Source organism: Canis lupus, chromosome 5 (assembly GCF_003254725.2).
Source record: "Canis lupus dingo isolate Sandy chromosome 5, ASM325472v2, whole genome shotgun sequence".
Classification (NCBI taxonomy): Eukaryota; Metazoa; Chordata; class Mammalia; order Carnivora; family Canidae; genus Canis; species Canis lupus.
The window spans coordinates 39,713,830-39,740,334 of record NC_064247.1 but is presented as its reverse complement, the minus strand read 5'-3'; the positions used below and the strand labels follow the sequence as shown (position 1 = coordinate 39,740,334).

The 26,505-nt window shown below is 42.8% G+C and overlaps 1 protein-coding gene and 1 long non-coding RNA gene across 5 annotated transcripts in view; one reads left to right on the top strand and one right to left on the bottom strand.

Moving 5' to 3' along the window:
- Positions 1-18,070, top strand: part of PIGL (phosphatidylinositol glycan anchor biosynthesis class L) — an 84,729-nt gene extending 66,659 nt beyond the window's left edge. For 2 of the 4 annotated variants that reach the window (XM_035716159.2, XM_025428265.3), the window contains exons 4-7: positions 5,803-5,870; positions 8,184-8,215; positions 9,743-9,876; positions 17,586-18,070. In XM_035716159.2, coding sequence (XP_035572052.2) covers positions 5,803-5,870; positions 8,184-8,215; positions 9,743-9,876; positions 17,586-17,684 — 333 coding nt within the window. In that variant the 3' untranslated portion in view covers positions 17,685-18,070. Of the gene's footprint in view, positions 1-5,802; positions 5,871-8,183; positions 8,216-9,742; positions 9,877-14,911; positions 17,310-17,585 lie in introns of those variants that run through there. The other 2 variants (XM_049109485.1, XM_035716161.2) reach the window with 2 other exon arrangements.
- A 5,011-nt stretch (positions 18,071-23,081) lies between these two features.
- LOC125755031 (uncharacterized) lies at positions 23,082-23,814 on the bottom strand. The gene is made up of 2 exons (XR_007410475.1): positions 23,596-23,814; positions 23,082-23,316 (listed from the first exon to the last, which is right to left on the bottom strand). It is a non-coding gene; the product is annotated as an uncharacterized LOC125755031 (long non-coding RNA).
- Positions 23,815-26,505: the final 2,691 nt, after the last annotated feature.

Sequence of the window (26,505 nt, the reverse complement as noted above, 5' to 3'; positions counted from 1 at the left end):
GCCCGACGTGGGACTCCATCCGGGGTCTCCAGTATCACGCCCTGGGCTGAAGGTGGCGCTAAACTGCTGAGCCACCCGGGCTGCCCAAATCTTCCTTTTTCTTTTCTTTCTTTCTTTCTTTTTTTTTTTTTTTTTTTTAAGATTTTATTTATTTATTCATGAGAGAGAAAGAGGCAGAGACACAGGCAGAGGGAGAGGCAGGCTCCATGCAAGGAGCCCGATGTGGGACTCGATCTTAGGTCTCCAGGATCACATCCTGGGCGGAAGGCAGGCACTAAACCGCTGAGCCGCCCAGGGATCCCCCCCCCCCTTTTTTTTAAAGTAGTCTCTACACCTAATGTGAGGCTTCATCTTACAATCCGGAGATCAAGATTCCCATGCTCTACCCACTGAGCCAGCCAGCCACCCCTATTAGACCTTTCTTAAGAGCAGATTTTCCTTTCATAGTGGTCAAACTGTTCTTGGTTTTGCTTTTTTTTTCCTTTTTGGCTTATTTCATGTAGCTTTTGTTTCTTTTCTTCTTTCTTTTTTTCTTCTTTGGTATTAACATATTTTTATTTATTTATGTTCCTTGAACACCATCTTGTTTTCTCATGACAGAAACACAACTGAAACTTAGTCCCCACAGGCCAAAAGGGGCACCTAAGTGGCTCACTGGGATTCACATAAAGGCACAGATGAAGATGGCCCCCCGGTCATGGTGGGACTATTCTCCATCTTGCTCTGTGCTCTGGCTTCATTCTTTCTCCTGGCTGGAAAAATGGCCACCAACAGCTTGCAGCCTCACGCCTCCCAGCTTTACTTTCCAAGAGGATCTGAGTCTGAAAGCCAGAGGGAAGGGTCCATGGGCTTAGGAGTCAAAGGCCCAGCCCTGCTGACTGGTCTGACTTCATTCTCTTGCCCAGCCCAGCCCAGCCCATGCAGGCCAAACTCATCAGGACTCCACAGCCCAGATGGGGAGATAAAGCTGGTGTTGGAGGCCAGCCTGAAATACCACAATGAGGTCCTTGAAGTGTGCTGTCAAGCCCCTTGATACCCTGTTTTACTAAAGGAGTGGCTTCCCCAGGACTGGTCCTCAAATACTCTCTCTCTTCCCCTATTTCAGTGCATACAGCAGCTGGTTTTCCCAGGAACTTGTGAGATAAACTCCTGTCTTTATGAACTCGGCCCTCTTTGATCTGGCCCTTACATACTGCACACTGGTGAACAGAATTGGTCCTTGTTAAGGGGCAAGGCTTCTTTCTTTTCTTTTCTTTTCTTTTTTTTTTTTTTTTTTAAGATTTTATTTATTTATTTGAGAGTACACAAGTGAGCCTGAGCTGGGGGGAAGGGCAGAGGGAGAGGGAGAAGCAGACTCCCCGTTGAGCAGGGAACCCCACACGGGGCTTGATCTCAGGATCTTGAGATCATAACCTAAGCAGAAGACAGATGCTTAACCAACTGAGCCACCCAGGCACCCCAAGGGGCCAGGTTTCTATCCTAGACCATGTTGCAGCTAGCCACAGCTCTGAGCAACAGTATTTGGTGTATATCCTGCAAGTTGCTGTTTATTCTTTGAAGTACAGACCATGTCTTACAAACTAGACTAGAAGGTCCATGAAGGCAAGGACTGCCATGACATCTTTTATATCCCCAAGAACGAGAACAGGCCCCAGACCAGTTTCATTCCCAAACTGCCCAAACTGTTAACTGCCACCTGGCTGCCTAGAGCTCTTTCCTGTTGTCTGAGGTGCTCATATTCATTCCAGCGAGTGAGAGGCCTTTATTGTCAGGACAATCCAATTGATTTAATTTCTGTAAATAAGGAAATCATTTTATTTATTTTTAGAAGATTTTATTTATTTGAGAGAGAGCATGAATCAGGAGAGGGGGAGAAGGAGAGGGAGAAGCTGATCTCCTACTGAGCCAGGAGCTGGACATGGGACTTGATCCCACGACCATGGGATCATGACCCCAGCCAAAAGCAGACACTCAACTGACTGAGCCACCCAGGTGCCCCAAGGAAATCATTGTAAAGCAGCTCTTTAACACACCTTGCTGTTAATAAGGAAACTCTCAAGCTATCACAATACAGTAAGGAATAATTTTCCTGGCCTGCACTTAGTGCAATGGTAGGAATATAAAGCTATGCTAACATCATTGCCAGTGTGGACATAAATGGCCATAATTACGCTAAGTATGGGTTCCCCCCAGCCTCCACAATACAGTGAAATGTACTTTCTCACAGTCCCACAGGCCCTGCCAGGCCAGGGACGAGGGTTTAATAGTGGACAGATGAGAAGTCACTTGATGGCAGAATCAGAGGGCCCAAGTGCCCCCTCCAAACTGGAAGTATTGGCTGCACAATTAAAGATTTTACTTATTTATTTTTGTGAGAGAAAGAGAAAGAATGAGCAAGAGCGGTGGGGAGGGGCAGAATGACAAGCAGACTCCCGACTGAGCAGGGAGCCAAAAGAGGGACTCAGTCCCAGGACCCCAGCATCATGACCTGAGTCAAAGCAGACACTTAACTGACTGAGCCACCCAAGTGCCCCTTGCCTCCACAATTAGAGAAGACAAAGCACCAACAGGGAAGCAGAAGTGAGGACCACAGAGCTAAGGCATGGGAAGATAGATTCTCACCTGGGCCATGCTGGGATAATACCAAAACCTCTCCTTTATCCAAGCCAAAAGCTGGCTCTGCAGTCGTTAGCGCACTGTGATGGAAGGAAACGGTGCTAGCTGGTCCCAGCCTGCCATTTACTTGCTGAGCTCTCTGTCCTGCTCACTGCAGGAGCACTGGGAGAACGATGTGGAACAGCTGCCAGGACAGGGCTTTGAAAAGTATAATGCTGCCCCCTGCAGAAAGCAGCCAACCCCTACCCCGACCTTTCATTCAACAAATATTTATTGAGCACCTGCTATGTGATAAGTTACTGCTTACTGTGAACTAGCCATATAGCCGTGAACCAAACACAGGTAGTCCCTGCTCCATTAGGGCGCTGTGACATTTGGGCTCCCGTCACTGTGTGCTGTGGAGGACTGTCTGTACATTGTACAATACATAGCAAGCAGCATCCCTGGCCTCTCCCCACTGACAGCCCACCTCTCTACCCAGTGGCAACACCACCCCTCAGTCATCACAGCAAATATATCTACAGACACAATATATATATATATATCTACAGACATTGCCAGATGGCCGTGGGGCAAAATTGCTCCCCATTGAGAACCACCATCTTAGAGAAACCAGAGCAACCAGAGTAGCCCCACCATTAATCCTGTTCATTGGGGTCTGGGTAAAATTAAATTTTTTTTCTAAAGATTTTATTTATTTATTTGAGAGAGAGAGAGAAACAGAACAAGGAGTGGGGAGGGGCCGAGGAAGAGGGAGAAGCAGAGTCCCTACTGAGCAGGAAGCAATGGAGCCAGTCTCCACTGGCCCCAAACCACTCCTAAGCTAGGGAATGCTCTCCAGCACCCCCAGGGTGATCACTGGCCACATTGTCATGCTCTACTGATGGCAGTGCACTTGGAGTTGAGATGCTCCAGCCTTTCCTGTCGTATCTACACATTCGTAAGCACTTCCACATGGTGCTCTTTTGTCTTCACCTCAACCCCGTGAGGAAAGTAGAGCAGGTGTTAGTTTTCTGATCTCACAAGCGAAATGACCGATGCATTAAACCTCGAAATAACTTCAGTAGTCAAGTTCTGTGATTGCCCAATGGCTGGGGTTAAGTAAGGTCCAAGATAAGGGTAAACTCCTGTCAACCCTGTGTTGAATGGAACAGTGGGATCAGAACAAGGTCCTTGAGTTACACAGTTTTATGTTTTGTTTTGTTTTGTTTTGTTTTGTTTTTAAAGTAGGCTCCATGCCCAACATGGGACTTGAATTCATGACCCTGAGATTAAGAGTTCATGCTCTATGGACTGAACCAACCAGGTGCCCCATGGTTTATATTTTTTAACAGGCTGTAGTTTTTAGAGTTTTAGATTCACAGCAAAGTTAAGCAGAAAGTACACACAAACCCCTCGCCCCCCACAATTTTTTACAGTTAATGAAGCAACACTGACACATTGTCACCCCAAGTCCATACATGAGGGTCCACTTTTGGTGCTGTACATTCTATGGGCTTTGACAAATGTATAATGACATGTGTTCATGGTTTACTTTTTATAAGTCTTTAACTCTTTTTTCTTTAAATTAATATTCCATTAGGGAGAACTTCTAGCCTGCAACTGTAGAGAGACTTAGTTTAATGAACTTCCATGTTCCTATCACTCGGCTCCTATAATTATTAACTCATAGTCAATATTAGTTTCATTTAAACACCTGTTCATCTCCCCACCTCCTGTATTATTTTGAAGTAAATCCTTGGCATTGAGTCCTTATTAACATAACTATAATGCTATTTTCATGCCTAGAAATTCACAATTCCTTAATATCGGTGTTTTATATTTCCAATAGTCTCATCTCATAAATATGTTTTTATTTTGTGCTTATTTTTACGGCTTGTTTTTTTTTTAAGATTTTATTTATTTATTTGAGAGTCAGAGTGAGCGCACAAGCAGGGGGAGAGGCAGAGGGAGAGGGAGAAGCAGACTCCCTGCTGAGCAGGGAGCCTGATGTGGGGCTTGATCCCAGGACTCTGGGATCATGACCTGAGTTTACGGCTTGTTTGAATCAGGATTGTTGACAGGGCTTTAAATTTTCTTTTAAACTACAGCCTCCTGGGATTCCTGGGTGGCGCAGCGGTTTGGCGCCTGCCTTTGGCCCAGGGCATGATCCTGGAGACCTGGGATCGAATCCCACATCGGGCTCCCGGTGCATGGAGCCTGCTTCTCCCTCTGCCTATGTCTCTGCCTCTCTCTCTCTCTCTGTGACTCTCATAAATAAATAAAAAAATAAAAAATAAACTACAGCCTCCTACCCCCTACCTGTGCTCAATAAAGGCTAGTTCCTCTTACTGTAACAGAGAGTTCTCTCTATGTGAAGTCAACGTTTTATGATTTATTTATTTTTTATTTTTTTTCTTTTTATGATTTAAAATAGACCAATAGGGAAGCCCTTCTCATCCTATACCAATCCTGGTCTGGTCCCTTTGGTCCATCCTGCATGGCCACCCTCTTTCCTTGGGGACAGTTTGCCTCTTTCTACTACCCCTAACCAACCACTCCTGTTCCTTTTTCTGAGTCCCTGTTTTCTTTTCTATATTTCTTTTATTATTTGAGATAGCACAATTATTATCCAAACTTATTTGGGGTTTTTTTTTATTCCATCTGTGCAGAAATGAAATGTTGGAACCTAGACTAAGCTTATCATTAGTAAGTAGATGATACAGAGGCAGTCCGGGAGTAAATAGACTTCTGTGATTTTAACCCCAGGGTGTGGTGGATAATGTCCCTCAAAGCCTCCGGTCTTTCCTTGTCCATGGCACAAGGAAAAGAATCCAAATAAATCAAGCAGCATCTACAAGAACAAAATTCACACAGCAGCCAGCCAGAAAAACTAAATGTGCTAATAAATAGCCAAACAGATAAGAAACAAAAATATTCTGAACCCAGGTCCCTATCATGGGTGAATTCCACTCTGCTCCGCTGGCCTGGAACAAGAGTAAACAGTAAAATCCATGCAAACAGTCTCCACATTGGCCAGCGCAATGGTTACACACCACTGATCTGCTCCAAAGTGAGTTCAGATGTATGCAGAATTGGAAACCTTTCAGGGTTCTGCGCGCTCCTTTTCTTGCCAAGGGGGTGGGGATGGCTACCTTGCAACTGAGGCAGAGAAAGCATGAGTGACCACCCTGTGTTTCTCTACAGGTGGTGACTTTCGATGAAGGGGGAGTAAGTGGTCACAGCAATCACATTGCTCTGTATGCAGCCATGAGGTATGACTCTGTGTGAGGCGGAAGAGTGTCTGTTCATTTGTTCAGGGTGGATGGTTTCTTTTTTCTTTTTTCTTTTTAAGATTATATTTATTTATTCATGAGAAACACAGAGACAGGCAGAGAACAGGCAGAGGAATAAACAGGCTCCCTGGGGTGAGCCTGATGCCAGACACCTGATGTGGGACCCCAGGATCAGACCTGGGGGCAGATGCTCAACCACTGAACCACCCAGGTGCCCCAGGGCGGATGGTTGAAAAGCACTTCCCCACCCACCATCTGAGCTCCCCTGGACCTGACCACTGAGTTACAGAGAGCCAGTATTGGCCACATTGCTCACTACATCTCACCACCCTCTGTGTGAGAAATTCTTTGTAAGTTGTCTTATTATTATTGTCTTGTCTCCTCAACACCTGAGGGTTTTTTCCCCATGGAGTAACATTTTATTTCTTTTTGGTTTGGCCAGAGAGCTTTAGGGCCAAATTCACAACCCCTTGTAGCACATGTGGGAAATCTGAATGACTGACTTTTGTAAATCAGTGTGCCTCTTGGCTTCATCTTCTTTTTCCTCCTATTATTCTAATTTATTTTGTTATTTTCCATTGTCCATTTTTTAAAATTTATTTATTTATGATAGTCACACAGAGAGAGAGAGAGAGGCAGAGACACAGGCAGAGGGGGAGCAGGCTCCATGCACCAGGAGCCCAACGTGGGATTCGATCCTGGGTCTCCAGGATCACACCCTGGGCCAAAGGCAGGTGCCAAACCGCTGCGCCACCCAGGGATCCCCCATTGTCCATTTTGTACACTGTATCAAGTCTTTCTTTAGAGAAGGAAGATACACATATGTAATAGGAAAAGTTTTGTTCTTCATAGCCACCCTATTTTACCGATAGACATCTGTATTTTACTAGTAAAAGGAATGCATTTCAAAGATATTGAGGGGCTTACTATATACAAATATATACCGTGTTTCCTGCCCTCTAGAGAAGTACTTCTCCTGGGCATTAGGAGTGGCGGAGCAGTGGGCCTGGCCTAGCCACTGGGGAAGGGAAAGGAGAATTTGAAGTGAAGTACTTACTTTATAACCTTCTAAACATGCCCAACATTCTCAGACCAGAGCAGTGAAATATGTAAAGTTGGAAATGATCTCACCTATCATTAAGTCCAGCCACCTGATTTAACTGAGGAAGTGAAGTGGTTTTCCAAGTACTGCCAGGCTGAATAATGGCAGAAGTAGAACTGGAATCCATTTCATATGTGTATATTGTCTGTGTGTTGGTGGTGGGGTGGGGCCACTTATCTCATCTTTCTCCATCTCTTCGCTTTTAAACAGAAACAGGCAAGCAATTTTGAGTTCATTGTTGTTGGACTGGCCTCACCTTCCTTTAAGGCAGGGAGTGCAGAATGGCCTTCACTATCAGAAGGTGGGAGCAGGGGAGGTTGAAAAGGAGAAAGAACTATTAGGGGAGAAATATCAGTTAATATTTTTAATTAGTCTCCTGTCACACTAATATTACAATTTCAAAAAAGAAAACCTTTGAAGAGTTCATCACAGTTACCTTCATCTCTAATAGGTAAAGCTTGGGCCAGGGTACTTCATAACCATTGGTCAGCCTCCAGATTGGCTGACCTTGGGGAAGATGCTCACCCTGGTCTCTTCAGCTATAGCCAGAGGTATGGAATCCCAGAAACCTATAGAGGGATCATAGAATGTGGCAGGCCCTACTATTGTTGGGGAGGAAGAAATTTTCCTCTGTCCAAGATTCTTCTAGCTAGACTAAGAATTACATTTCCATGATTAACAGGAGAAAATCAAATTTAATTTTGTCCTATGGGGAATCCACACAAACAGGAAACTCCAAAGACTGTCAGGCAACAGGAGGCCTGTAGGTCATCCTGAGCTCCGGAGCAGGGTAGGAGTCTGAGGGTACAAAGGAGAGGAAGACCATTCGCAGGAAGTTGAGATGCTTGGAAAACAGAGGTGGCCCTGTTTTGCAGATAAGTTTTTTAGGTAAAAAGATATCTGTGACTAGTTCTCTTCCTGGTACAGACCCTCTTTCTAATATAAATTTAGGTGGTGGTTGGGGGGGTGGGGGATGTTAAGCAATTCTGAATTTGCTAGGAGTTCTTTTTTGTTTTGTTTTGTTTTGTTTTAATTTGCTGGGTTTTGATGGCTGTTAACTCAAGGTAATCTATCTGCCATTGTGACCCATGCTGGGGAGGCCTGCCCTTGACCCCTATACTCCAAAGGCTCTTTCTGTTAACTGCAAAAGAATTCTTGCTCCCTCTCAATTCTGTCCTTTCCTCTTCCAGGACCCTGCACTCAGAAGGGAGGTTACCTAAAGGTAAGTTGTCCCTTTTGTAAAAGTCTGCTAGTTACTATCCCTCTAAGAAACATATCGGGTGAAATTTGTAAATATATAGAGAACTGCCCTAGGATGAGCAAAGGTGGTGCTCGGGAGGCTGGGCCATACTCTTCCTTACCCAGCACACTGTGTCTGTCAGTGTGGGTCCTCAGGCCTTAAATCCAGGTTGTATCCATTGGGAAGTGCCCTGCCAGCCAGGCAGGGCACTGGTGTGAGGGGAGGCTAGATGTGTTAGAAAAACAGAACCAATAGGAGATACATATATAAAAGATACTTATTACAAGGACTTGGCTCATGCAAGTACAGAGACTGAGAAGTCCCACAGTCTGCGGTCTGTAAGCTGCGAACCCAGGAAAGCTGGTGGCATAAGTCAGCCTGGGTCCAAAGGCCTGAGAAGCAGGAGAGCCAGTGGTGTAAGTCCAAGGGCAGGAGATGACCAGTATCTCAGCTCAACAGGCAGAAAAGAACAAATTCTCTTTTCTTCCACCTATTCTTCTATTCAGGCCCTCAGTGAATTGGATCATGCCCACCTACACTGGGGAAGGCAATCTGTTTTCTTGAGTCCACTGATTTAAATGCTAGTCTCACCAAAAACACCCTTGTAAGCATACCCAGAAATAATGTTCAGCCAAATATCTGGGTACCCTGTGACCCAGTCAAGTTGACACATGAAATTAACCATGACACCAGGCCCTACCCACTCATCTGTCTAGCTCTCTCCCCAGGTAGGTCTTTTTCACCTCCAGTGTTCCTTTAGCCTGTCCATCTAAACTCACATCCCAGCCCCCAGTTACTTAGCTAGGCTGTAAATGGCTGATGGGTGCTTAATGAGTTAATCTGCTTGAGTTAGAAGGTGTTTGACCCTACGTGGCCATTTACTATGTGACACTGATGCTTAACCTCTCTGAGCCAGTTTCTGGTCTGTCAATGGGATTAATATACATCCCTCAGGAGTGATATGAAGATGAAGCAAATGAAAACACAGTGGAGTGTGCTCTTTCTCAGTAGGCTGAGCTTACCAGGTTGTGAAGTCTTTGAAACATGACTGTAGTTCATTTGATTTTTATTTCAACCCTCTGAGACAGGCTGCTACACTGTCAGCACCATTTTACAGATGAGAAAACTGAGTGTCAAAGAGCTGACTGGGACTTTCCCAAGTCCGTGAGGTCTAGATCTCTTACCTCCCAATCCAGAAATTCTGGTCTTCATCACCTTTCCCTTGGCTTTGAGTTAGCCCATTTCCAACCTCTAGAAACAACCTTATCTTACGGGGGCATGTTGTGAGTAGAGGGCAGCCTGCCAGGTGTTCTGTGGCCCTTCACTCTTCCTATCTGTGAGAATGATGGGCAAAGAGTAGTGTTGGTGCTACAGAGTCATCTGGCAACTGCATGGCCACAGTCCTGCCCTGAGCCCCAAGGCAGCAGTAGGGTGCTCCAGGAAAATATGCCTGGAAGCAATAAGACCCTTCACTTCTCTCCTCTCACCTCCCCCCTCCCCCCCAACCAGGGTGCTCCGTGCTCACGCTTCAGTCAGTGAATGTGTTACGCAAGTATATCTCCCTTCTGGACCTGCCCTTTACTCTGCTTCGTAGGCAGGATGTCCTCTTTGTGCTCACCAGCAAAGAAGTGGCACAGGCCAAGGTAAGGATTGTGAATTCCTGGACACCTTTCCTCTAGATCTGTGTCCCAGACCCTGTGGCCCCTCACAACCCCTAATGGAAGACCTTCCATAGCAGTTCAGCATTTGAGTGTTAGGACTATCCAGCTAGACCTTGGCGGTCATAGATTATCAAGGACTTTCACCGTTTTTTTTCTGATCATAAAAATAACACATGCTTTTTTAAAAGGTTTTATTTATTTATTCATGAGAGACAGAGACATAGGCAGAGGGAGAAGTAGGCTCCTTGCAGGGAGCCCAGTGTGGGACTCCATCCCAGAACCTGGGATCACGCCCTGAGCCTAAGGCAGACACTCAACCGCTGAGTCACTCAGGTGTCCCATATACATGCTTTTTTTTTTTTAAGTAAAAAAATATGCTCATTGTAGAACATCTCAAAGGATTTTATATAAAAGCATCAAGAAGAAAATAAAGATAATTAATAAAAATTACCCAGAATGCCATCACTCAGAGATAACCCATGTGAACACATACCTTCTCTATAAAGAATATTATGTATTTTAATGGGCTCACACAGTGCCTACTATTTAAAACCTGTTCTAACAACATTATGACCATTTTCTTCTATGTCATTATGCATTAGGATTGTAATGGGTGCCTGCATTCTACTGTATGAATGTGCCACACAGCTTGAGTCTAAGAGGAACTCAGACCTGCCAGGAACCTCTGTAAAGAGCCAATACAATAGAACACTAGAGGCCTATTTGCCTATTGAGGAAATGTCAGGCCCAGTGAAGCTGTCATAGTGAAATCTCTTAGCTGTTGGTGGGGCGGGTGATTCTGAAAACCATGGAGTAGGGAGCAGGCAATTAAGGAAAATTGCTTTAATCTGTCTTCAGGTGTGACCCCCCGCCCCACAACTTAAGTTTACCAGAGAGAGAAGTATAGCAATGAGTAAAGCTAAGAGAAATCAGGATAATAATTTTTTTAAATAATAATAATATTTGCTTAGCTTTATTTTTTTAACTGTCTGCAATAAACATTTATACCTACCAAGAGGCACTTTGCTAGATACTGAGAATGCAACACTGACCAAAAACATGAATTCTCCTTTGTTTTATTTGATAGTTCATTAATTTCTGTTCTTTATTTTTTGTCCTACTTTACTCATGTTTTACATTGGTTTCTTTTTTTTAATTTCTTGGACTGAAAAGGTTAGCTTTTTTTTTCCACTTTCAATCATTTTTTAAAAATATACTTTAATACTAAAAATATATATATATACTTTAATACTATTAATTTCCCTTGAAGTATTCTGTTAGCTGCACCCAACAAATTTTGATATGTACTTCTCCCACTGTCACTCAGTTTTAAATAATGTATAGTTTCTGTTGTGAGTTCCTCTTTAATACATGAGGTTTTTAAGGGTGTATTTTAAAGTTTGTACATGCCTATGTGTGTATATAATACAGTCAATCCTCATTATCCACAGGTTCCATATTTTCAAATGCACCAACATGCTAAAATTTACTTGTAACCCCAAAATTAATATGGTACTTTTGCGGTCATCTGTGGACATGTGTATTTTCAGGGCCGTGAAAAGTTTTAAGTTGCCAATGATGCACTCACCCAGGTTTCCAACTGAGGTTGAAATCTCTGCCTTGTTTCGGCTCTCATACTATAAACAAGTATCCTTTCCTCAGTATATTTGGTGCCCCATTGTTCTCATTTTGGGGCTTTTTGTTGGTGATTTTACTGTTTAAAATATTCTTTAAGGGGATGCCTAGGTGGTTCAGTGGTTGAGCATCACTTGGCATGATCCCAGGTCCAGGGTTTGAGTACTACATTGGGCTCCCTGAGAGGAGCCTGCTTCTCCCTCTACCTGTGTCTCTGCCTCTCTCTCTCTCAGTCTCTCAGGAACAAATAAATAAAGTCTTAAAAAAATTAAATAAAATGTCCTCTAAGGATGCCATTCAAGTGCTGTCTAGGGCACTTACAGAGAAAGTATGTGTGTTAAATAAGCTTCATTCATGCATGAGTTATAGCCCTGTTGGTTGTGTTATTTGGTGTTAACGAATCAATAACATAATATTAAATAAAGCATCTTTAAACAGAAACACACATAAAACACGATTATGTGTTGATCAGCTGATGAAAATGTTAACACGAGAGGCTCTTAAGAACCAAAGCCTTTATTTCCCCTAGGAAAAATGATGCAGTATTGACTATTTCAAGTGTTTGCAGTAACTTTATAGGACATAGCTACCAGAACAAGAATCATTGTATAGCCTTTTTATTGTTGATTTAGAATTGAATCCCTTTCTGGTCATTACATGTGACTTCTGTAATACTGGTTTTTAAAGACTTATTGAGAATTCCTTAGTGAATGACCTACTTTATGATCAGTCTTTATAAATGTTAACATGTTTATCTAAAAAAATGTGTGTGCTCTATTGGTTGCATTTCAGATTCCAGATATAACCAGTAGATTGAGCTTAGTACATATGTTGGTCACAACTTGTATATTCTAACTACTTTCTAACTACTTTCTTAACTTTTTGATCTATAACTTTATGATACAAGTATGTTGAGATCTCCCACCCTGAGTATGGATTTGTCCATTTGTCTTTGTGTTTGATTTATTTATGTTTGGTGCATAAAAGATCAAGGTTGCTATATCATCTTAGACTATTCATTTTATCATCCTATGTCTCTCATAATTAATGATTTAGCCTGAAATTCTATTTTAATCTTAACATTGCTATAATAGCTTTCTTTGGACTTGTATCTGCATGGCTCATCTTTTTAAAATACCTTTATCGTTTTTCTTTAAGTAAGCTCCACACCCAACACGGGGCTTTTTAATGCCTTTATTTATTTATTTATTTTTTAAATTTTTATTTATTTATTTGACAGAGAGAGAGCACAAGCAGGAAAAGAGGCAGGCAGAGGGAGAGGGAAGGAGCCCAATGTGGGGCTCCATCCCAGGACCCCAGGATCATGATCCAAGCTGAAGGCAGACACTACCAGGCACCCCTTAATACTTTTATTTTTACCTTTTGTTGTCATCTTAAATTTGTTTTAAGATTTTATTATTTAGGGACACCTGGGTGGCTCAGTGGTTGAGCATCTGCCTTTGGCTCAAGTCATGATCCTGGGGTCCTGGAATCAAGTCCCGCATTGGGCTCCCTTTGGGGAGCCTGCTTCTCCCTCTGCCTATGTTTCTGCCTCTCTCTCTGTCTCTCATGAGTAAATAAATGATATCTTTTTTAAAAATCACTTCTTGGCCTTTTGGCTGAGATCAAGTGTAAAAAAAAAAAAGATTTTATTATTTATTTGAGAGAGAAAGAGAGCACCAGTGGAAGGGGGGCAGCAGAGAGAAAAGCAACTCCCCACTGAACAGGGAGCTTGATGTGGGGCTCTATCTCAGGCGCCCCTTTTGTTGTAATTTTTAGGTCTATTTTCTGGCATATTGTTGAATTTTTTTCCCTACTCTATGAAATATCTTTCTTCCTTTGTTGAGGTATAATTGACACACATTACAGTAGTTTCAGGTGTATAGTAGTTTCAGGTGTAGTATTCAGGCTCCCTACTCAATGGGGAGTCTGCTTCTTGTTCTTCCTCTCCTTCTGCCCCTCTCCACCTCCCCATGACAGAGAGAGAGCCCATGAGCAGGGGGTGGGGTAGAGAAGAGAATCTCATGCTGAATCTCTGCTGAGCATGGAGCCTGAATCAGGGCTTGGTCCCAGGACCCTGAGATCATTACCTGAGGCAAAACCAAGAGTCGGATGCTTAACCAACTGAGCCACTCAGGCGCCCCTGCTACTGTACTTTATAATATCATTACTGATATACACTAGATTCCTGGCCCTATCTGTTTCTTGTATCTTACATATTACCTCTTTGTTCACTTTTTGCTGATGCATATACTTCAGCTTTTTTCTTTTCTGTCTGCCTATTATTTCACTTTTTTTTTTTAATTTCATAATTTCTTCTTCTTTAGGGTGGTTTTTCTCCTACTTAGATGTTTGAATGTCCAAAATGTAATTATTTTGGTCTGACAAAGTGGGGCTTTCTTTGTTGTTGTTTTTTTTAAGATTTATTTATTGTTATTTTTAATGTATTTTTTAAAAGACTTTATTTATTTATTCATGAGAGACACAGAGAGGGAGGCAGAGAACATAGAGGCAGAATCAGGCTCCTCACAGGGAGCCGGATATAGAACTTGATCCCTGACCCGGGATCATGCCCTGAGCCTAAGGCAGACACTCGACCACTGAGCCACCCAGGAGTCCTTTCCTTTTTTTTTTTTTTTTTTTAAGATTTTATTTATTTATTCATGAGAGACACAGAGAGACAGGCAGAGACATAGACATAGGCAGAGGGAGAAGCAGGCTCCCCCAAGGAGCCAGATACAAAACTCGATCCCAGGACCCCAGGATCACACACTGAACCAAAGGCAGCTGCTTAACTGCTGAGCTACCCAGGCATCTCTATTTATTTATTTTAGAGAGAGAGAGTGCACATGAGGGGCAGAAGGAGAGGGAGAGAGAATATCAAGCAGACTCTGTGCTGAGCATAGAGCTCAACTCAAGGTTCGATCTCATGACCCTGAGATACCAACCCTGAGATCATGACCTGAGCAGAAACCAGGAGTTGGACACGTAACTAACTTTGCCATCCAGGTGCCCCTGATAAAGTGTTTTATAAAACTATTTTCATCTTAAATATATTCATGGTCTAGTTGCTGATTTTATTAGTTCTCTTTCTTCACATTACATTATGTCTTTAGGAATTCTGATTTGCAAATTAGGCACAAGGTTGTTGAATTTAGAAATGTTATTCCCCTCCTCCTTTGTGCTACCCCCCCCCCCCGCCCCCACACACACACCCAACCCTTGTCTAGAGAGTTTGCAATTGCTTGAAGGCCAGAATCAGGTCCTCACTTGGCAGTTCCAGTCACAAAGCCTAAAGGTAATTCAGCTCAGTGCTGATCTCAAAGCATTCAGCTTGCCCTCAGAGCAGTCAATGGCATTTCTTCCCAACTTCTTTTCACAGACAACCGAGCCCCTGGCCCATCCAACAGAGTCCGGGCAGTGAGATCCTTCAGAAGCAGGACTCCCAGCCAACACCTTGCTCTGAGCCCCTGAGCCAGCAATCCTCTGCTTCAGGCTGTCATTCTTGTATTTACATTCTTTAGGTTCATGGTGCTCTTGGTGTTAGTTTTGACCCATTCTTGTCTCTGTATTCTCTCAGCATTTTCTTGTCACTACTATGTATTTGGAACAGGAAGCACGAATTTACTGGTGCATCTTAACCAGATCAACCTGAATTATCTTGACCAGGAACACCTGAATTATGTTGAACCTAAGAAAATTAAAAGTAGGGATGCCTGGGTGGCTCAGCAGCTGAGTGTCTGCCTTCGGCTTAGGGCATGATCCCAGGATCCCGGGATCAAGTCCCACATCAGGCTCCCTGCGAGGAATCTGCTTCTCCCTCTGCCTGTGTCTCTGCCATTCCCTGTGTTTTAAATAGATAGATAGATAGATAGATAGATAGATAGATAGATAGATAGATACCATTCTCTGTGTTTATAAATAAATAAATACCATTCTCTGTGTTTATAAATAAATAAATACCATTCTCTGTGTTTCTAATAAATAAATAAATAGATTTTAAAAAATTTTTTTAAAAGAAAATTGAAAGTAAATACAGGGTGCCTGATGCATTTGGCAGAGCATGCAACTCTTTTTTTTTTTCTTTTTTTTTTTTTAAGATTTTATTTATTTATTCATGGAGACACAGAGAGAGAGAGAGGGGTGGGGGGCAGAGACACAGACAGAGGGAGAAGCAGGCTCCATGCAGGGAGCCCAACGTGGGACTCGATCCCAGATCTCCAGGATCACACCCCGGGCTGAAGGCAGCGCTAAACCACTAAACCACCGGGGCTGCCCAGAGCATGCAACTCTTGATCTCGGGGTCATTACATCGAGCCCCTACATTGGGGGTAGAGTTTACTTAATAAAAAAATGAATACAAAGAAATTAAAAATAAATAGAATTCCCATATATGGTAATTACCATATATGGTAGCCATATATATGATCCAGCAATCCTACTTCTGGGTTTATATTCAAAAGAATTGAAAGCAGAGTCTTGATTTCCACATCCATGTTCATTGCAGCATGATACACAAGAGCCAACAGATAGAAGCAGCCCAAATGTCCGTAGCATTTGAATCAATTAAGAAAATCTACACACTTAGGATGGAATATTATTCAGGCTTAAAAAAAGAGAAAGGAATCCTGTCATCTGCTACAACATGGATGAACACTGAGGACATTTTGCTGAGTGAAATAAGCCAGTTGCAAAAGGACAAATACTCTATGATTCTACTTAGATGAGAAATCTAGAGTAGTCAAAATCACAGAGACAGAAGGTAGAATGATGGTTGCCAGGGACTGGAGGAAGGGGAAATAGGGAGTTGGTTTTTAGTGGGTCTAGAGTTTTCTTTTCGCAAGGTGAAAAAAATTCTATGGATTTTTTACACAACAATATGAATATGGGTAAGATTATAGAACCATACATTTAAAAATGGTTAAGATGGTAAAAATTTATATTTTGTGCTTAATACCATAATCAAAAATTAAAAATAAATTAAAAGTAATAACATTTTTGCTAGGGAAGAGGAAAAGGTAAATTAAATGATAGAACCCATTGTTAAGCCCTTAAACGAAATAGATCTATAAATTAGTAAAATATTTTTGGGGAGTCATAGCAATAAGTCTCAGAAATCTGGGGCACCTGGGTGGCTCAGTGGTTGAGTGTCTGCCTTTGGCTCAGGTTGTGATCCCAGGGTCCTGGGATCGAGTCCTACATGGGGCTCCCTGCAGGGAGCCTACCTCTCCCTCTTCCTATGTCTGTGCCTCCCTCTGTGTCTCTCATGAATAAATAAAGAAAAACCTAAAAAAGAAAAGTCAGTCTGTTTAGAATGTACTTACCTTTTGATATTCTTGATATACTAAGTAAAAACAAACAGGTTACAGGGGCACCTGGCGGGCTCAGTTGGTAGAGCATGCAACTCTTGATCTTGGGGCCATAAGATTGAGCCCCACACTAAACAGTTTACTTTAAAAAATAAATTAATTAAATAAGTAAATATATTTACAAAATCATTATGTATTACTTGTATACTTCAATAAATTTGCACTTACTCTGACCTAATCATTTTTATTTCTAAGACTTTATCCTAAAGAAATGAACAAAGATGCATTCAGAGATTTATGAGCAAGAATGCTCATTGGTATAATTTATGATAGTCAAAAAAGTAACTAATATTCAGCAGATGAGTGATGTAGGATTGAATACAGCAAAATCATAGCTTTGAAGGAAAGCTCAAATATCTCTGCCTCTCTCTGTGTCTCTCATGAATAAATAAATAAATAATCTTAAAAATATTTTTTAATAAAATAAAATAATAAATTGAGGTAATGCATGGAAACCAATCACTCTATAGCCGTCAGTGGCATCATGTAGTTTTATCACAGGGCTGTTGGTAAGAGATGGGACAGGGGAGGCAGTGATTGGAGGCCAATCAAGAGGCGTTCATGCATTACAGGAAGAAGCCAGAATAAGTTATTAGCATGAGGTGTGTTCATGGGAGGAAGAACTTCAGGTGAGGAAAGGAGTGAAGCAATGCATGTCTTCTAACTAGTCTTCTTTGCTTCTTCTAGAGAGCCATGTCCTGCCACCACAGCCAGCTGCTCTGGTTCCGCCGCCTCTATGTGCTCTTCTCCAGATACATGAGAATCAACTCCCTGTACTTCCTCTGAAGCCTTGAAGAATTTTCTGATCCAAGGAACAAAGGGAGAAAAATGGCCAGAACGCCCGGGTCCTGGCCTTGAGCTGGCCTATAGCCCTGAACCAAAGGAGATCCCGGTGTGGGGAGGCCTTCCAGAGCTCTGCTGCTCTGTGCTGTGAGGCTCTAACAAAAGGGGGGCCATGCAGACCAGTGGGTTGTCCAAACGTCAGCTTCTTCCTCTGGGAAAAAAAACCCCACAGCAGCCAAAACCAAACAAACCCAAGGATAATAATAGCTACCCTGTTAGCTTCTCTAGTTCTTCTGAAAAACAGGTTACATAATGACGTGATGTATGTCAAAACACCTAGCATAGAGCCTGCTATTATTATAAATGATCGTAAAAGCGCTCTGAAATCACTTCACAGATGCCATGATGTGGTATTTTTACACTGTTTCCAAAGGAGGCTCACCAAACACACACACACACACACATAAAATAACCAGTCTATGTTGAATTAGTTCAACCATGGTTCCTTTGATTAATGTTGTAGCTTATGTATCAGATTTGAATCCAGGGAAACTTCTCTATTTAATATCACAGTTGGTAAATTGACTGGGCTCCCAAAGTCTGAACACCATGTCCAGTATTTCATACTGAGATTATTATGATGTGGGCCCTGCCCTGAAGGAGCTTACAGATGTCTCAGCTCCCAGTCTTTTGCAGGAAGCAGGAAATAGGAAGACAAATCTGGAATTGTTGTTTTGTTTTGTTAAGACTCAAAAAAATGATGTTTTAAAATTGTGCTACAAACAAAAGCAGTCTGAGGGGTCTAGCTTGGAAGCTATTCCCACAGTCCACCTAATGGTTCAGGGAAGTGGCCTGAGGCAGGGCAGCTCAGTGGTGAAGCATGCAGGCTCTGAATACTTCTGAGCCTGGGTATGAGGCCAGATTTACCAGCAACGTAAAGTCTCTGATGCAATTCTCCCATTTACAAAATGAAAGACAGTCATGGTACCAACTTCAGAGGAGATGATGCCTGGTGGGCGCATAGTAAAGGGTCTGGCACTCAGAGCTCTGGAGGGACGAGCTACTGGTATTCTGAAATCTACAGAATAAGCAGGCATAATTCAGAGGGACTCACATAAGTAGAAGTCCTGACACAGAAAGGATCTTGGTGTGCATTGTCCAGTGAGTATCCTCTCTGCCCCTCGGATGAAGGCTTGCATTGCTGTCTCCATAGCAACAGGTTAGAGATCTCTCTTGAATGCCTCCTAGGGGCCAAAGGGGATTGACAGAGCTATCAGGCCCTGTAGCTGGAATCGAAATGCAAATCCGGTTGTTATCTGTCTACATAAAATTTGTCAATAGGTCCTAATAGCCTCCATAGAAACTGAGAAGGTATAAGCCACCAATGCTGGTTAGAGCTGGGGGTGCTGAGAGGGGGCAGGGACAAGCTGCCTCCTATCCTGCTGCTGAGAAGACACAGGCACTGAACTAGCCTCTCTGGACTGCAAGTCTCAGTATGTTTTGTTTTGTTTTTTTTTTAAGATTTTATTTATTTATTCATAAGAGATACACAGAGAGAGGCAGAGACACAGGCAGTGGGAGAAGCAGGCTCCCTGCGGGGAACCGTATGTGGGACTCAATCCTGGGACTCCAGAATCATGCCCTGAGCCAAAGGCAGACGCTCAACGGCTGAGCTACCCATGCTACCCAAGTCTCAATATGTATTAAGAGCTTATAAAATACCCGTACCCTGCGACCTAAGGAAATACTTTAAAATTAAATGTATACATACAGACATCATCACAGTATTATTTATAATAACACAATTAGAAAATCCCAGTGATGCAATCGTAGCAATGAGAAAATGTTTGTTTTATTAAATTTTATTATTTTATTATTATTATTTAAGATTTTATTTATTTATTCATGAGAGACACCGAGAGAGAAAGAGGCAGAGACACAGACGGAGAGAGAAGCAGGCTCCAAGCAGGGAGCCCGACGTGCGACTGGATCCCGGGTCTCCAGGATCACACCCTGGGCTGAAGACGGCACTAAACCGCTGAGCCACCCGGGATGCCCTATTTTTTTATTTTTTAAAAAATATTTTATTTATTTTTTCATGAGAGACACAGAGAGAGAGGCAGAGACATAGGCAGAGGCAGAAGCAGGCTCCATGCAGGGAGCCCGATGTGGCACTCAATCCTGGGACTCCAGGATCACGACCTGAGCCAAAGGCAGACAACCGCTGAGCCACCCAGGCATCCCTGTTTTACTAAGTTTTAGAAAGCAAGTTAGGAATGATACAATCTCGTTTTAGTTAAACATACATGCACAGATAAATACATCTGTGTGTATACTCGCACATAAAAGTGTGTGTGTAGAGAGAAAAAGAGAGAGAGAGATACACAGAGATATATATCCAAAAGGTATTTACTGGGGTGACTGGCCAGCTCAATTGGTAGAGCACAGGATTCTTGATCTTGGGATGTCTTGAGTTCAAGCCCCATGTTGGGTGTAGAGCTTGCGTTTAAAAAAAAAGTAATTACCAATTAGTAAGGTTATCTTTCTAAAATGAACATTTATAATTTTAAAGGATTTTGTTGTTTATGAATAGTTTTGATGTGATAAAACACTTTTGATAAAATGTAAAGCTAAAAAAATGTGCATGGGCAGGGGCATGAGTGCATGAGTCGGTTCAGCATCTGACTTCAGCTCAGGTCGTGATCTCAGGGATTGAACCCCACCTCAGGCTCCCTGCTTAGCTTGGAGTCTTCTTGTCTTTCTTCCCCTCCCTTTGCCCCTCTCCCTGCTCATGCTCTCTCTTTCAATACATAAATAAAACCTTTTTTAAAAATGTGTATAGCCAGGATAATCTCAATCATGTATAGAAACGATTCATTAAAGAGAAGCCAGCTATTTATACACTGCTGACAGGCATGTAATGGTACAGACTCTGAAGGGCAACATGGCAATTTCTAGTAAAGTTACATATTCTCTGATCCAGCATTTCCACTTCTAGTAATTTACACTATAAATTTACATGTTTAAAAGATTTAAGGGACCCTGAAAGACTTTATAATAGTAAAATACTGCACCAGTCCAAACACTACCAATAAGGATTGCCTAAATAAGTGTGGGTACACCAGTAAAATAGAATGCCACAAAATTATTAAAAATAATAAGGCAGGCAGCCCTGGTGGCACAGCGGTTTAGTGCCGCATGCAGCCCGGGGTGTGATCCTGGAGACCCCAGATCGAGTTCCACGTTGGGCTCCCTGCATGGAGCCTGCTTCTCCCTCTGCCTGTGTCTCTGCCTCTCTCTCTCTCTCTCTCTCTCTGTGTGTCTCTATGAATAAACAAAATCTTAAAAAATAATAATAATAAGGCAATGCACTGATACAGCGAGATCTCCAAGATCTACAGTTAACTGGAAAAAATCCAGATGCAGAACAGTGCTTGAGAATGCAACCATTAGTGGGGGAAAATATATATATGTCTACACATCCAATTGCATGTGAACAAATGGGATATTTCTGGTTACAGTGCTTGTCTACAAAAGGAAATTGAGTGAGAGGAAGGGAATGGATACCTTTTTTGTCCCTTTTGAATTTTATACCATGCACATATATTCCCTATTCAAAAATACTTTTTAAATTTGGAGGTTAGAAAGCTGAGTAGAATCATCAATAGTAGTTGCTTCTGAATGGTGGAATTTGAGTTCTTTTCTGCTGTTGTTTTACTGCCCATGTTGGCATTTTTGTTTTTTTAATAAATTAGGTAAAAGTCCAGGTGGAAATGAAAACAAGCTAACATTTTTATTTCCTGGTGACGGGGGCTTGATTCTGATCCCTGTTGCTGGAGAGCAAGCTCCCCCTATGGCTGGCTCTGTCCATCCCAACACCCTGGGGGCATCGCAGGGCCTGGGGCACCTGCAGCTGCAGGCTCCCCTCAGAGATCCCAGTGGGACCAGAGATTCTCCCTGGTGCCTGAAGAGAGCACTGGACAGCAGCATGGGAGGGAAGGATGCCCCTCGAAGCCAGTAGGGCTGCCGCTGGACCGGGGAGTAGGGCCTGTGCTCAGGTGAGGGGAAAGGTATCGTGTGCAGGGTAGTCCTGGGGACACATGGCAAAAAATGCCTCTGTGCAAACTGTCAGAAAGCAGCCCTTCCTCCAGGGAGACATATGCCCTCACCAGAGCAAACAGCCTGGTGAGAGGAGCACAGACTACCCACTCCACCCTCTGAGCCACACACTTGTAGAGTTAACCTGCAAAACTGTACAGTGGCCCTGAAGGCTAGAGCCAAGATGTTCATGGTTTCTTCAAGCCACAAGGCAAGGAAAGAAGGAAGGAAGGGGAGGAGGGAGGGAGGCAGGGAGAGGGCCAACCACACACAAACTAGATCTCAGCTAATTAAGAATTAGCTTGCCCAGAGTCCTGGGAGGCCAGCTGGTTCAGGGTTGGGGTGCTATTCCTGCTCCCTGCGGTTGGGAGAGGGTTACCCCTCATCAGAGGGACCTGTAGACCCTTCACAGTGGCTTCAGAGAGGGCCAGGGGTTTGCTAGTTCTTACCTCTGGCCCAGAAGAGCAGAAAGTGCCCGGTCTCCACCACTCACTGCTTTGCCACTGCTCGGGACCAAGGGCGACCAGACACAGTAGGAAAGGGAAGCCCTCTCCCAAGGAAGCTCAGGAGGAAAGGAAGTTCCCCTCTGCAGGGGGCAGCCTTCCCCGAAGGAGCATTGAATGAGGGACTTCATCAAGAACAAAATGAAAGCTCAGGCCCTAGCCCAGACACAAAAGGATGTTTCTCAGGAGTGGCCAAGTCAGTAATCTGGAGGATCAACTAGAAGATACCTCTCAGGACCCAGAGGACGGGAAGCTCAGAAATGGAAAACATGATGGAAATTAGACCTGAAAAATACATCTAAGGAAAAAAAATCAGGAGACCTAAGATGTGAGTAATGGGAGTTCCAGAAGGAGAAACACTTACAGATGGGGATAATGGAGAATTTATATAATCTGGAAGAGAATTGAGTCAGTACACCAGAAGGGCTCACCATATTCTAGCCAGCTTTGATTTTTTTTAAAAGATACACATAGGGGTGCCTGGGTAGCTCAGTCGGTTAAGCATCTGCTTTCAGCTCATGTCATGATCCTGGGGTCCTGGGATTGAGCCCCATATCAGGCTCCACACTCAATGGGGGTTGGAGGGGTGTCTGCTTCTCTCTCTCCCTCTGTCCCTTCCCCCCTGCTCTCTCTCTGTGTCAAAGAAATAAATAAAATCTTTTTAAAAATAGTAAAAATATACATGTGTGAGCTGCAAAATCCTAAAATTTCAAGTGGGGGAGGGAGATAAAAGTATTGTGAAGGTCTCCTATGGGTTCAATGGGAAGCTCTGGAGGAGAAGCACCTTTAAAAGAAAAGAGAGATTTTATTTGTTTATTCATGAGAAACACAGAGAGAGGCACAGACAGAAGCCAGCTCCACGCAGGGAGCCTGACGTGGGACTCAATCCTGGGTCTCCAGGATCAGACCCTGGGCTGAAGGTGGCACTAAACCACTGAGCCACCCAGGCTGCCCTGGAGGAGAAGCATCTTGAAGTGATAAAGTACCAGGGGCTCCGTCTGGGTCTGCAGGACAGGACAGGTAACCACCTGCAGCTTTGAAAAGATAGAATCACAATTAACTAAGCAGAAAAGAAGAAACAAAAAGAAATCTAAAAGACACCAAAGTAAAAGGGGAAAAAAAGGAAGACAGGAAGCAAAGCATAAAATGGAAAGATACAATGGAAATGATACAAAAAGAATCGAATCAAGTATCAGTTACTTCAAACAAAAAAAGGAATGAGCTAATTTCCCTACCAAACCTGAGTTAGAAAACAAAATCTAGCATCTAGACATAACAAAGAGAGGCTAAAAATAAAAGGATGTGTCACCTACCATGTACCAAGCGAAGGCACACAAACCAGAAGAGGGACAACACATATCCAAGCATCAAAAAGCCTGGAACAATGGGAGATATTTTAGACAGGCACCCGATTCTCTCCATGAGAAGATACGCACCCCATATCACAGCAGCCAGATACTTGCAACAAACTGTCTCAGAGACCCAAGTTATTTTAAAAACACAAAACACAATAATAATGAAAGGCTTTAATATTCTTTCAGAACGCTGACAAATCAAGGTGGCAAAAAGTAAAGACAGCATTTGGGTAATATAAAGAACTTAAATAAAGTCAGTACTCATTTATGTGATAAAATATTTACAAAATTCAATTATTGATTGGCCCCTGAGAAATCCCTAATAAATTTCCCAAAGTAAATTTTGCAGGCCACATTTTTTTTATCATCATCATCCAATACGTTTCAATAAGTTTATAAAATGACCCCAAAGCCTCTACAGAGAAACCAAGAAACATCCTCCAAAATGACCTCTAGACCAAAGAAAAAATTATAAACTAACTAGAAGATAATAAAAATGACGTTTTGTATGGGACCTATCTCCAGGTGATCTGTACTTTTTCATTTTTTAAAAAGATTGAAATTAAGTGAACTACGTGATTCAATGCAAAGAAATCTACAATATAAACCAAGCGAAAGTAGCAAGAGGGATTTAATACAGATGAAGGAGAAAAATAAAAAGATGGTGGAAAGGTTCTAAGTTTTCTTTGAAAAATCAAATAAGCCAACACCTGGCAAATCCAATTGAGAAAAAGGGAAAACGCAAGTGCCATTATCAGGAACAGGATGGATATTATGGCCACAAAAATGGAAAAGACTGAAAAAACTATAAGAGATGTTAATGCAAGTCTGTGGCAACGCAACTGAAACTCTGCAAGAAACGGATGACTTCCTAGGAAATTTTGGGCTCCCACCGAACCCTACCAGGATGTCTTAAATAGGGTCCAGGCATTTCAATCCCATAAAATGCAGGGTTGTGTCACTGTGAGATTAATCCAAACCAATACTTTTTAATCTTCCAAGGACTCAGCATCGGGCCACCTAGCACTACAGTATCAGGGTTCCCAGGCCACAGCTGTTCTGCCTTTGGCCAAGCCTAGTAGGGAGGGCAGGACACCCAGGCAGCACCAGGCTCAGCATCAACTGCAAGGCGGGGGTGGGAGGGAAGGGAGACTAGCCAGGCTCTGTGTCCAGGTTGGTCCCCAGGACAGATTGATGGTGGCTGTTTCCTCCCACTGGGAAGTGTCACACTGTCCCTTTTGTTGAGTCCTTGCAAAGTAGAACATGCTTCAAGAGCAAGTCCCTAACAGGTGGTCATCTTCAAATCCCCTTCCAAGCTCACACTGCAGTACACCTTGGCGGGCCCACACTAGAGAATAGGCAGGGGGCCACAACTGGATTATATAATAATGGCAGTGCATCTGATTAATGGAATTTTATATGGCCAAAATTTACTTTAAAAAAGAACAGACCCATGGGATCCCTGGGTGGCGCAGCGGTTTAGCGCCTGCCTTTGGCCCAGGGCGCGATCCTGGAGACCCGGGATCGAATCCCACGTCGGGCTCCCGGTGCATGGAGCCTGCTTCTCCCTCTGCCTGTGTCTCTGCCTCTCTCTCTCTCTCTGTGACTATCATAAATAAATAAAAATTTTTAAAAAAATTAAAAAAAAAAAAAGACCCAAGAACCACAGAAAAATGAGAAAGGTAACTATATTTTTTTCTTTCTTTTTTTAAATTTAAGGGTTTTATTTATTTATTCATGAAAGACAGAGAGAGAGGCGAGAGACACGCAGAGACACAGGCAGAGGGAGAAGCAGGCCCTACGCAGAGAGCCTGATGTGGGACTCGATCCCAGGTCTCCAGGATCAGGCCCCAGCCCGAAGGCGGTGCTAAGCCGCTGAGCCACTGGGGCTGCCCCTATAATAGATTTTTTTAAAGACTTATTTATTTGAGGGGGGGGGGTACAGAGGGAAAGAAATCTCAAGCAGTGCTGAGCACAGAGCCTGACACGGGGCTCAATCCCACGACCCTGAGATCATGACCTCAGCCGAAACCAAGAGTCAGGTACTTAACCAACTGAGTCACCTAGGCGCCACTAAAACAGACTTTTTTTTTTTTAAAGATTCCTCGTCTAGATGGTTTTATAGCTATCTAAAGATAATTCCAATATTATCCAGAGGAACTAAATATATACAAAAGTACTCCAGTTCATACACAAAATAGCAAAACATGATCTAGCCCAACAAGTAAAAATCACTGACAATTTTATTTGCAAATAGAGGCATACCTTTTTTTATTGTACTTTGCTTTATTGCTCTTCACAAATATTGCATTTTTTACAAATTAAAGATTTGAGGCAACCCTGTGTTGAGAAAGTCTGCTGGTGCATTTTCCTAACAGCATGTGCTCACCTTGTGTTACAATGGAACATTTATGGAATTCTTGCAATATTTTGGTTTTTTTCTTGCAATATTTAAATGTTTTCATTATTGTTATATTTGTTATGGTGATCTGTGATCAGTGATCTTTGATGTTACCACCATAATTATTTCGAGACAACCACAAACCCTGCCCATATAAGATGGTGAACTTAATTTTAGTATATGTGCTGCCAAAGCAAACACAAGATAGTGAACTTAATAATAAACGTTGTGCATACTCTGACTGCTGACTGGCCATCCCCCACCTCTCACCCTCTCTTTTGGGCCTTTCTAGTCTCTGAGACACAATATTGAAATGAGGCCAATTAATAACCCTACCATGGCTTCGACGGGTTGGAGTGAAAGGACGAGTCACATGTCTCTCACCCCTGAAACCAAAAGCTAGACATGATTGAGCTTAGTGAGGTAGGCATCTCAGAAGCTGAGACAGGCTGAAAGCGAGGCCTCTT